The sequence below is a fragment of the Microcebus murinus genome, chromosome 15 (assembly GCF_040939455.1).
Source record: "Microcebus murinus isolate Inina chromosome 15, M.murinus_Inina_mat1.0, whole genome shotgun sequence".
Taxonomy (NCBI): domain Eukaryota; kingdom Metazoa; phylum Chordata; class Mammalia; order Primates; family Cheirogaleidae; genus Microcebus; species Microcebus murinus.
Genome location: NC_134118.1, coordinates 2,290,862 through 2,303,895, shown reverse-complemented (window position 1 = coordinate 2,303,895; position 13,034 = coordinate 2,290,862). Strand labels below are relative to the sequence as shown.

The window sequence follows — 13,034 nt, the reverse complement described above, 5'->3', positions numbered from 1 at the left end:
AATTAATCTCTTTTGCAGCAGTTTGGATGGAACCGGAGAAATATCTCAGGAATGGAAAAATACCACATTTACTCTCTAATAATTTGGAAATAATTGATAGGCACAGATGGGCACAGAGAGAAGTAAAAGTGGAAATCAAGAAGTTTGGAGGGAGAAAAACGGGAAAGGTAAAAACCTATCCAGCAGATACAATGAACACTATTCACGTGATGGGCACACTAATACCCTGACTTAAGCATGATAAAAGCTATCCATGTAACAAAAACATTTGTACCCCCTTAATATTTTGAAAATAAAAAAAAAGACAACAGTAGGCCCACTTGGCAAATCACAGTTAATGGGAAGAATTTATCACTGAAACAATAATTGGCAAGAGAAGACAGGTTTAAGAGTGAAATCAATAAATTGTTAGAGGGAAACATGACTGACAATATAGGGGGAAGGTACACAGCTGCAGAGCATAAGCAGAAATGAGTCCTCATAGTACAGGGGAAATGTGAGCTCTCTACATATAGTGGGAGTGACAGTGTGTTTATCTGCATTGTATTCAGTTTTAATAGGCTGCTGTCCTCATTGTTAAGACATTGATATAATTGGAGAATAAGCCAGTAGGAGGAATGCAGTGGTGGCACAGGCTTTATCTTTTGGTGTTTAGATGAAAGTAAATGTTAGAGTGATTTTTCAGATTGGCTGCATTGGGAAATTTCTAGAGTCATCTACCACAGTCCCTGGTTACTCAAGACCATGAGTAAAAGAACAAGGTTGGTAGAGTGCATGAAGCGAGCTGGGAGAGGTACATACTTGTACACACCTGAACTCAGAGAGTCGATGACCGCAGTTTGGGCTGGGTGCAGACTTCTGCCTCAGCAGGTTCTCAGCCTTTAATGTACATCACAATCTTAGAGGCCCCGTTAAGACATAGAAGGCTGATTCAGAGGTCTGGGCATTGTCCTTTCTAATGTCCCCAGGCGTTGCTGATACAGTTTGCCAGATAGAGAACCACTGCAACTAGAGTCCAAATGGGATCAGGTGACAGATTTAATCATATGGTAAAGATGGACAAGGTACCCTAAGGTATTTTAAATTTTAAATTTGTGGGGCTTTGCTTCTTCCAGTTATCATGTTTTGAATCTAGTCTTTGTATAAGGCATATCAGAAAGGTCAGGGACAACTGAAAACAACATACTTTGGAGTAGAAAAGTGTAAGCCAGGAACAAATAAACACTGTGAAGAAGAGGCTTGATGCTGACTCTGAGCTGTTCTTCTCAGAAGAGAAAGAACAAACTTTGATTGGCTAGCAGTGGCAAGGTCAGCCTTTTGTTGAGGCTGGGGAAGCATTGATGATTAATACATGGAGAGTGGAGCCAGGCTGGTGGGATCATGATGAGGGATGGCATGGGCAGAAACAGACCCTGTGTGCAGAATTAGTGTCACACAGTGAGACAGTGCTTTACATTTTCTGTAGTCAAAGAAGCAAAATAAAAGTCCAAAAAGCTTAGCTAACAAAGCAAAAGTATTTGTGGATGACTTGAAAAGGAATAGAAGATACTACTATACTGATTAGTTATGGTTAATTCCCTTGTAATGACCTCACACGCTTTTAGATTCCTGAAGCTGTGGGGCCTGGCATCAAATGTGGCTACTGAAATCCATATACCTAATCATGCTTTGAATGAACCATTTAAAGTGAAAAAGTAAAGGATTGCTTTATCCCTGTTCCAGTTCTCATTGAGAAGAGACTCAAAGGTTTATAATGACAGTTTTTAATGGGTTTTTTTTCATGAATTATGCTCAGAATTAAACATTTAGTAGAGTATAACAAGAATGGATCTAACACTTGCTCATTGTTAATTGAGTACCTAGAAATGCCATCTCATGATGAGGAAAACCAAGAATATTCGGGTTTTATGGAAAGTCACCATTTAAACACTTTGTATACTTAATTCTACACATTGCTGAAGTGCAAAGGATCGTTCTCCTTTATACCCTGTTGAGCAGTGCAGACAAGTGGGTGGACAAGGTGGTCCAGCTTGTTGTGGCAAGGGAGCCCTTAACTCGGGTGCTGGGTAGCTGTGTCTTAATCCTCCTCTGCCACTTTCTGGCTTTGTGATCTTGGACATGTCACTTGACCCCTCTGAGACTTAATTTCTTGTTCTGTAAATGGAGATGATAAGCACACCTATATCCTGAGGTGGTTGTGAAGATTAGATAAAACAATACGTGGGAAACAGCCCAGTGGAACTCTGTGGAATTCATGAGACTTACTGATCAAGAGTGGCAGAGTGACACAGTGTCTGATGTGGACAAGCTAGTGGACATGGGTCTTGCAGAAGGCTGCTTAGTCTAATTCATTAATTAGCCTTACTGAATAGCAGGCGTGGTCTGTTGCTGAGGACGCTAGAACTAAGTTCGTTCTTTCTCCCTCATATGAGAAAAAGGAAAATGGACAGAAGTGAAGCTTTTTATGAAAGCACATTCTATTAATAGTTTTAAGTGCCTTCCCAGTTCTTTGTTAGCATATAAGCCGACAACATACTTTTGTACCCATTTTGCATTGAGTACAGAGGAAAACCAGAGAAATAAAAGACAAAGTTGAACCTTTTAAAAGCTAAAATCTGGGAATATATGAAAAATCTATATTAAATAACTTGGTAAAACTACAACACAGCGTATCAGACTTTAAAATAAAAAAAAAATAGGTAAATTGTGGGTTTTCCTTCCAGGAAAGGAACTATATAATCACCAGCTCTGAAGTGAATTGTCAGAATAGAAAAGAAATGGGATAGCTAATGATTGTCCAATTGTTATCTCTGGGAAATTATTTGTTAGAACATGGAGTTCCTACACTTTTTCTTGATCTATGAGAATCCTTGAAATATTTTTTTTTCTTATCTCAGAAGCCTTATGCTTTGATTTTAAAAAAGACAAAGCTTTTTATGGATTTCATTTTGAAACAACAACTCAGTAGAGTGTTACCGGACTCGACCAAGTCTGTCCTTTAATGCTACCACTTCCTAGCTGTTTGATCTCAGGCAGTGTCCTCATCTGTAGAATGGAAATAATAAGATAATAGTAACAGTAAGGTAAAAGTAATAGTAAGGTTGTTGTGAGATGAAGTGATTTAATATGTACAAAGAATGGTGTCTTGTATGTGGTCACTGATGTGTAAATGTTGGCAATTAATATTATCTAGATAATCTATACTTTTCAAAAAGAGAGTGGCATCAACCATGTCATGGAGGCATCCTTGCCTTCAAGAGAAATCTAGACACTAAAGAATTTTAAATCCAGTGGTAATAATTTTCCATTTTCTTGATCGTAATAAATAATAAATCATTTTTGTTATATTGCCTAATCTGATTCTAGGTTTTGAAATCAAATCAACTTTGTTTTGACATTAAGAAAACTTGAAATTTTCCTTTTCATCACCTGGTTAAATGGAACATGAAATTTATCAAAAACCGCCTTCGTTTATTAAGACCTCAGTTTTTCAGAATTATATTTGGTCTTGAACTACTATATTTAATAGCAATTTATAAAGTCAGATTCAACTTAACTTATCTTTTCTGTTTGGTTTCCTAACCCTTCATCTCTTTTTCTCCCCAATCCTTATAAAAACAAACAAAGGAGCCCTGCCCACCTCCCTTCTGTAAAGAGAAAGCTGCTAATCTCAAATTCTTAACTAGATTATGCAGTTTGCACACATTTTGGCTTATTTTAAAGTTTGTATTTCACCTGTTTCAAAAGGAGACAGACTCAGCTTTCATATAACTCTTAGAATAATATCTGCTGTCATGGATTAAGCATTTGGCAGATCTTTCTTTCCCTGTATACACATACCAAAAGTTGGGAATTAGGGGAAATTAAAATACTTTTTTTTTAAATTAAAAAAAGCAGTTAGTACTTAATGCTTTTGATTCTAAGTGTGACAATAAAGTCTTATTATTCTGTGGTTGTCTGCTTTTCACACTGACTCAATCAAGATCATTTAATATTTTTATCAAAGCCTTTTATGTTTAGATGGGCTGTTGCAATATTTTGTGACTTCCCCAGAATTCAGCAATCAAGAGAAGATAGCTTAAACAATATTATTCTTTTCATTGTCAAAAGTTAATTATCTGTTTTTAGAGCATAGAAATTCTTTTTTATTCAATGAAACAAAGTATTTACATCTAATAAATCTGTATTTTAGAAATAACTTTGGTAGTAATGCCAATTTTGCTATATATATATAAGTATATATGTCAAATTGCTTTTTATTAAACAAAATAAAGTTTGTAGAACATTTCAACTTTACAATTAAGTTAACAACTTGCAATATTGGAGCTCAGGAAGTAGAATAAACTCTAAGCTTAATATTAGTGTTGTTTTCTCCATTTCTAAATTAAGAAATGGATATGTATAGCCAAATCTCAATTTAACGTTTCCTAGATTTTATTTAATGTTTGCCTCCTAAAATGTCAACCAGTTTGCATATTCCCTTCTTAAAATACTTTCATGTTTACCAACTTTTCTTGGGTTTCGTTCTTTTGGAAAAGTGTCCATGAGTGCTTTTCTTGTTGGCTAAAGCAACTAACCAACAGAATTACTAAATGTGGGCATGTCGTATCCTTTGCAGAAGTCAGTTTCTCATGTATGCCATATAAAATGGTGATGATATTTTTTTCTGTTTGAAAGAAAGTCTTATGTGCTTATAATTTCCTCATTGCATTCGGAATATTTGAGTCATGCCAAAGATTAATTTTGGTTTGAAATAGACAGAAAACGATTGAGTTAAAATATAGAAGTGTATTCAGCTGCAAATGAACCTATCCAACATTAGAAGGAACACTTCTAAAATAAGTCAAGGATTAAAACTGCCACCAGTAGAACTGGAACTTGGACAGCTGGTGACTTAAGCTGGTGTTAGCATTGGCAGCACAAAGGGAGTAATCTTGACACAAGAAGGAAGTGTGACTAGGTCTGGAACAATTTCTCTTACGTATCTGACACAAATGATCTTTTCTTCAATATCAGACAGGTATGCATTCCTGTCCCAACAACTTTTTCCCCTTCATACTTAACCATGGTGAAGTCAACATAAAAATTATTTTAAAAATCCTCTCTTCATTTGAGTTTTCTTTATGTTAAATTCAGTAATACATAAATCTCATCTCTAACTCATACTATTGAGCTTTCTGACTTTTCCATGCAGCTGCATAATAGAAACTGCTCTCTGACAATACTGATGGCTCCAGAAATATATAGAATAGATAAAAAGTGCTATACCTCTGAGGATACTGGTAAGATGTGATGACCTCATGCTCTGTGTTAAACAGGCCACAAGCTGTTTTACTGATACAGCCTCACATAATCTGTCTTCAGTTTCAAATGGAAGAGATATTTTTGTCATCAGTTAGATTATAAGTGTGTGTGTTTAGAAAAGGAGATAATTTGAGTATCTACAACTAAGTCACATAATTATCTAATTACTTTGTTGAGATTGGCGGTAAAACCACTGGAGAAAGATGGAGGTTGAGTGTTGGTAGCTGGTGAGCAGTGGTTGGGGGAAAAGAAAGCAGTGGAACTATTTCTAATAATTTAAAATAATATTTATACTTTTTTCATAAAGCTAAACATTAAAGAACTTCTAAGTTACTTATTAATCCTCATTGCACCTTTATTATTTACTTTTATTTTTCCACACTGTAAAAATGCAGGTCCATGGAATTGTACGACGATCCAGTTCTTTCAATACAGGTCGAATTGAACATCTATATAAGAATCCCCAGGCTCACATTGAAGGAAGTAAGTCATTTTCTTTTTCTAAAATCTTTTTCTATCACTTCCTATCTTCAGATAAGATGTTTTCAAATGTCACTTTCCCTAAAGCCCATTGAGTCACAATTGTTTACCCTTGAATTAGTGCATTGAATACAATTTGCATGCTTTGCAACCCTTCATTGCTTGCTGTCCTAGGCTGTAGTGTCATCTTGGTTTGGCTTTTAGAAAGATATCGGGTGAGTGGCTTGGAGAGACCAAGAGAGGAAGAAAGAGCCTTTGATGACTCACTGCAGGTATCCCTGTCCCCTTAAGTAAGAACAGTTCCATACTGACAGTGTCCCTCAGCTTTTTATGTTGTCTGATTTAATCAAGTTAAACAGTTTTTGTGCATTTAATTAAACAATCTTTGTACATTTTAAAAATAATTTGTGAAGAGAAGTCCAAAAAAAGTTGGCAATCAAAATTATATTTAAATTACTTTACTGATCATTATCAGTATTTGCAGTTGTTTTGTTAATTTTGTTAATAAATTTGCCTGTGTGTGGTGTACAGTTTACATAGCATAATCACAGTTTTTCTCATTGGATCTTTATAGCAACTCCTGAGGATTCTAGGGGACAATTTTATAGATGAGGAAAGGGAGACAGAGAGAGGTTGTGACTTTATTGAGGTCACCCACCATGAAAATGGCAGGGCTGGGATTAGGACACAGAGCTTTTAACTCCAAGTTCAGTTTGCATTATGTGACCATTTTTTCTAGCCAGTGAGGATGATACATTCAACTTGTAAACCTTTTGTATTTACCTCTGAGCCCCTGAGTATTTTAAATTAATTAATTAATTTTTTATTTAAAAATATGGGAGTACAAATGTTTTCGATTATATTTATCAATTTTGTTATGCTTGAGTCAGGGGTTATAAGTGTGTCCATCACCCAGATAGTGTTCACTGTACCCGTTAGGTAGGTTTTCGTCCCTCCCCTCCTCCCCCTCTCCCCTGCTTGAGTTTTACTTCCTTCCGTGCACATGTGTGCTCATTGGTTAGTTCCAGTTTAATAGCTAGTACATGTGGTGTTTGTTTTTCCATTGTATAGATACTTTACTTAGGATAACCATCTCAAGTTTCATCCAATTGTTGCAAAAGGCCTTATTTCATCCTTCTTCATGGCTGCATAGTATACATATAATACATTTTGTTAATCCAGTCATGAATTAATGGGCACTTGAATTGATTACGGATCTTTGCAATTGTGAATTGTGCTGCAATAAACATTTGTGTGCAGGTGTCTTTTTGATAAAATGACTTCCTTTGGAATAAATACCCAGTAGTTGCCTTGCTGAATCAAATGGTAGATCTACTTTTAATTCTTTGCAGAATCTCCATACTGTTTTCTATAGAGTTTGTACTAATTTGCAGTCCCACCAACAATGTATGTGTTCCTTTCTCTTTGCAGCCACACCAGCATCTATTGTTTTTGGACTTTTTCATAAAAGCCATTCTAACTGGCATAAAGTGATATCTCATTGGGGCTTTAATTTGCATTTCCCTGATGATTAGTGATGCTGAGCAGTTTTTTCATATGTTTCTTGGCCATTTGTCTATCTTCTTTTGAAAAGCTCCTGATCATATGTTTTGCCTACTTTTTAATGGGGTTGTTTGATGATTTCTTGCTGATTTGTTCGAGTTCTTTGTAGATTTTGGTTATTAGCCCTTTAATAGATGTATAGCTTATGAGTATTTTCTTCCATTCTTTAGGTTGTCTGTTTGCTCTGTTGATTATTTCCCTAGCTGTGTAGAAACTTTTTAATTTAATCAAGCCCATTTATTTATTTTTATTATTGCTGTGATTGCCATTGGGGTCTTCTTCATAAATTCTTTGCCTAAGCCAATATCTTAAAGAGTTTTTCCAGCATTTTCTTCTGGAGTTCTTAGGTTTCATGCCTTACATTTAAGTCTTTCGTCCATCTTGAATTAATTTTTGTGGGTGGTGAGAGATATGGATCACTCTTGAATGTTTGAAAATTTGGATTACTTGTAAAGGTGGTGATGTTATCAGGAAGATAATCTAGTTGTCCCAAAGAAAAGGGTTTCCATCTTAATATTCAAGTTATTATGTGCATCATCCCTTAAAATTATTATTTTTTGTGCAGAGTGTAGAACAGTACTGCCATTGGATCAGTATTTTGTAAAAATAAGGGAACTATCAAGTTAGCAAATCAACCATTCACATGTATCAAATTCTTACACTAATGAAGTCATTGTAAGGATCTGCTTAGATTTAGGAGTTGGAATAGGCTAGTTGTCCTTTAATCAATTACAATACTACATCAGGTATTTCATGGGTGGTTTAAGGTTTGATGTTTATATGGTACTTAAAAATTGCCAGATAAAAGTATCTGAAGAAATACAGAGCTATCTTCACCATCACCAGAATGTTATAGATTTCTTTAGGTGGCATACACATTATTGTAAGGTTTTCTTTTTCTGAATCTCACTCTTAACATATTTTATAACCATCTGGAGCCCTAAGATTTAAATATATAACATCTATCATGTTATTATGCTTTCTAAAAAGTTCATCTGAGTTTATCCCCACAAATCCTTTATAGATATAGGCAGCATATATAATATCTTTCTACTATTAGGTTATTTAAAGATGACAGTTATACTCTTCCATTTTAGAACCATTAAATATAACATTTCTATTTTGACCCTGGTTTTTCACACTTTCAAAATATGCATTTCAATTTCAGTATTTTAAAGAACTGAGCTTACATTGTTTTCTTCTATCTAATGGTATGTTTTTGAATTCTAAAGACATGAAATTGCATTATGGTGATCTCACCGACAGTACCTGCCTTGTGAAGATCATTAATGAAGTAAAGCCTACAGAGATCTACAACCTGGGAGCCCAGAGCCATGTTAAAGTAAGCCATTTTCATGGTCGTGATTTCTCTGGCTGTGTTCCTACAGCATTCTGTATTTTACTTGTGTCTGTTGCTTCTCAGTACATTAGTATAACCACTGGTCCTAGTCTCCAAGTTTAATCTTCAGTGTTAGTTTAAATATTAATTCAAATGGAAATACTAGATTTTTTAAAAAGTGTATTTTCTCTGTTATTGAACAATATAATAAAATCTTACCACTAATATTAAAATAGCAGTATTTGCTAATTTTGGGTTGTTCCCCATAGTCACGAGCCCCTCTTGGATGTATTTTCTGCCATTTCAAATCAGATTGTGAATGAAATGTTTTGTTAAAATATTGGAAGATGCAACTCAGTAAAACCTCTGTTTTAATATTAATTCTTGGTAGTGGCTACATTACTGGCTGAAAGAATATTTTTTGAGTCCCAATAATATGTTAAAATTTAGCTGAATTAACTTTTTTTGTGAGTTGTAAAAATCATTGTAAGAAAAGTTCTCTTTAGCCTCTTTCCTCCTCCGTGTGATACAGCGAATGTTGATGTGTGTGTATGTGTGTGTATGTGAGTGTGTGTATATATATATATATATATATATATATATATATATATATATATATTATTCAGATTCTCTGGTAGCCCCCCTCACTTTAGTTTCTCTTTCCGAAATGGATCGCAGTGACCCAAGGGGACCATCCCCAGGGTTCTAGTGATCTGCTTAACTCAAGTTTTTGTTTCTGTGTCCTACTGTTCACTTGAGGAGTGATCTGAAGCTGTGGATGATATGAGTTCTATTTAGAATCTTAGTCAAGATGGTTAGTGGAGCTTAGAAATAAAAGCAAGTAACTGTAAGTTTAAAAAGCACTCCCCCCAAAAAACTCAGAAAATTTAAGAGCAGTTTTTGCTGTTTAATGAACAAATATAGGTGTCTTATTCAGAAAGTATTTAGGTGATTTGCTATTTCTCCATATCCCCAACTTTGTACAGAATGGAATATGTGTGCCTGTTTTATATATTAATACCTTTGCTAATTTAGGGAAGAAATCATGAACTAGAGCAAATGAAACCAAGTGGAGAACATAGTGAGAGAAACATAGCAATAAGCCCAGTTTTATAATTGATAGCAAATTTAAAAATTGAATATCAGTCCTCATAATATTATATATTTTTCTCCAAACGTTAACCTTGAAGGATGACCATATATTGATCAATGAAGATACCTCATATCTGCCTGTGCTGTCTAGGAAAAATCATTTTTTTCTTTCTTAATCTATGATGATTCTGTTCTGTATGTAGGCTTGAAATTTGGTCTGTGAAAGGTATCAAGGTCTTTAGGTTAGAACAGTGCTGTTTTTCTATGATTCCCAATGTGTTTTCCCATTTTGAAGGGCCTCTTTGCATACTTTACTTGAGAGATTATATCTCCTCTTTTTTATAGGGAAGTAGTGACTCTCTACCATTCCAGAAATAAAGACTTTATTTTTCCTAATTGAGGCAGTCAGTCTGTCTTTCACATTATAATTCATCTGGCTGCTTCTTAACCTTCCTGACTAGCTGTGAGAGTATCTTCCAGACAAAACAAAATGTTTTGGAACAAATGCTCTGTTATTTAATTTCCTTTAGATTAAGAAGTTTCCTTTGTGATTATAGATAGTTTATCACCTCTAGAAGCTACAGACTGGTATGGTCGGAAGATGCAGGAAATTTTATAAAGGTTTATTTATAGAAGGCCTGCACCCTGTCATTTTAGTATTGAAGGGGTTGGTCATTTCTTTTTTCCAAAACATATTTGTAGTTTAAAAAATATGTTGTATTTTTCTTAGTTGCCGTGTACATGATAGTGTTTGGTTATCATTTTAGAGTGGTTGTACTGGAAATAATAGAAAGTATAGGAGATTGAATTGATTCTTTCTAAGTTGCTGTGTACGTGAAATTTATCTGTTTTTATTTTACTTTGGCTGCTGCTTCTAAAGGTCAGTTCAGTGGCAGGAATGATGCTCCATTAAAATAACAATTTTATTTTGGAAAGTCATTTAATCCTTCGACAGATATTTCTTGAGTACATACCTGGTACTAGGTGTCATGCATGGTATGGTGGAGGACAAAAAGATATATCAAACCCACTTCTGCTAGGGGTGGGAATTTAATTTTGTAGGGATGATCTAGGCAAATGTCTTTGAGTCTTTAGAGAAGGGTGAGAGAGAACTTCCACTGAGGGGATTATGTATGGTGCAAGGAGTTGACACTAGCCCTGATCTTGAAGCTGAAAGAGGGCATTTGCAGATGTAAGGGGAAGCTGCTAATTGAAATGGAGGTAATAATAGAAAGCAATGACTTAGAAGTAAGAAAACTTGGGACATGTTTGCAGGATGAGAAGCATTCTGTGTTAGCTGTGCAGAAAGAATATGAGGAGAAATGTGAGATGAAGCTAGGTAGGAAGCTGAGCTGCATCTGGGCAGCTCTCCATATTTTGAATAGGGAAGAAATGTATTCAATGATGACTTTTAGAGGTAAAGTCTAGAGGCAGGACTTGAGCATATAGGAAGTTGTTAGACGAGGATCGTGGCACTAGAAATGGGGAGGAGGAGGCCAAAACAGGATACCTTTTGGGGCTGACTCCTCTGCACATTAGGCATGGTCACCAGGGAAGAGGGAATACTGAAGTTCCAGGGCTTAGGGAACCAGACAGTCGGTGAACCCAATACTAGAAACAGGCAGTCAAGGAGGAACTGTTGGAGTTGGGGGTGGGGGTGGAAATGAGAAGCTCCCTTTTGGAGATGTTTTACTGGTAGTACTCGAAGGATATTCAGGTGAAGCAGGACATGAAGTAGCTTAAAACATGTTGTGAAGTTTGAGAGAATTGCAGGTGCAGAGGTGTGAATTTAGCTCTTGGAGTCCTTACGATTCCAAGTAGCATCCGGAGAAAGAGGGGCAAAAGATTGACGATTGAACCTTGGGAACATGCCTATAGTGAGAGGGTAGGAGGAGGAAGAGCAGGGCTGATGAAGGAGGAAAGGAGATAGAGAGGCAGAACATAGAAGTGTGTCATGGAAGTCAAGAAATTAGTCATTTCAAGCAGGAGAGGATGAGGCTAGAGAATGAGGACCAGGAAAAGGTCACTGGCTTGGACAGTTAGGCTGGAGGTGATTTGTGGCTTTTAAAAAGAAGATTTTGATGTTGTGACAGTTAGCCAGAGTGCAGGGGGTTAAGCACTTAAGAGATTACAAAATAAATGCAAATTGAATGGACTCTTTTCTGGAAATTATCTGGTGGAAGGATGAAAGATCAACAGCTTGCATCAATATCACCTGCTGGTTGCTGGACCCCTCTTCAGAATCTCTGATTCCTTAGGTCTAGGGTGGGCTCTGAGAACTTTCATTTCTGGGATGTGTCCAGATGATGCTGACCCTTGTCTGGGACTACACCTTGAAAACCCTTGCTCTAGTGTTTCAAGTTTCTTGGTTTACACATGTAGAATATGTGCCTTAAATGCATTCTTCTTAGACTTTCTCCTCTAACGTATCAACTTTTGAGTTTGTTGTTAAAATAGTCCTGTTACTTGCCAAGTAAAGCCCAAAACTACATCTGCAGTCAGAAGTGGCAAGAATGGAAAAAGTCTGAGGGGAATCTGATATATGTTTATGCTAATGTACTTCACATTCAGAATCTTTTTCCGAGCAGTGTGTAATCTGTGAGAGTAAATACGTCTTTGGTACTTCTGTGTTTTAGAGAAATAGTATGAGGACAAGCCTCTGTTAGAATGTACTTTAAAATCCCTTGTTCCATACCACTGTTTATGCTGTGATCTAAGGACAGTTGGTGCTTAGTTATGGTGAGTGGGTGTGGGAGGAGAAGGGGCTGGGATGATGGTACCTCATGGTAACAGGCTGCTCACCTTCCAGGTTGCTGGGGGGCATACTTCTCTGTTCCTTGACTGCTCCAACACTCTGCATATTGGGTTTCAGTTGTCTGCCATTTTCCTAGTAGCTTGTTAGTGGTTTTGGATGGAAAATACATATTTTCTTCCTTATGAATAATAATTTCTCTGTATTAATCAGCTTTACAGAATTTATTGTATTTAAATATAATTGATTTTTTAAAAAGTTTTTCTGACAGTGGCATACTTGCAATCAAATTAATTAAATTAGATTTCTTATTATTTGGTGTTCTTTTGAAAAAAGGTTCTAATATTAGCACAATTTGTATTTAATTTTGAATCTGTGACTTCTAAACTGGATATTGTTTATGTTGGCTTCCCTTTGTGCAGAAAAATGTCTTCTATCACTCTCAATTCCAGTTAACTTGATGTGGGCTATGGTATGCTAAAAGTAAGGAAAATAAAATAATAG

General features: G+C 35.8%; 1 protein-coding gene and 1 long non-coding RNA gene across 4 annotated transcripts in view; one reads left to right on the top strand and one right to left on the bottom strand.

Moving 5' to 3' along the window:
- The window catches only part of GMDS (GDP-mannose 4,6-dehydratase), a 638,941-nt gene that overhangs the window by 152,418 nt on the left and 473,489 nt on the right, over nt 1-13,034 (top strand). For all 3 annotated transcript variants that reach the window (XM_012768474.2, XM_012768473.3, XM_012768472.3), the window contains exons 3-4: nt 5,700-5,787; nt 8,580-8,689. In XM_012768474.2, coding sequence (XP_012623928.1) covers nt 5,700-5,787; nt 8,580-8,689 — 198 coding nt within the window. The remainder of the gene's footprint in view (nt 1-5,699; nt 5,788-8,579; nt 8,690-13,034) is intronic.
- Nucleotides 1-13,034, bottom strand: part of LOC105873497 (uncharacterized) — a 113,491-nt gene that overhangs the window by 2,054 nt on the left and 98,403 nt on the right. The gene's annotated exons all lie outside the window — the stretch shown is intronic.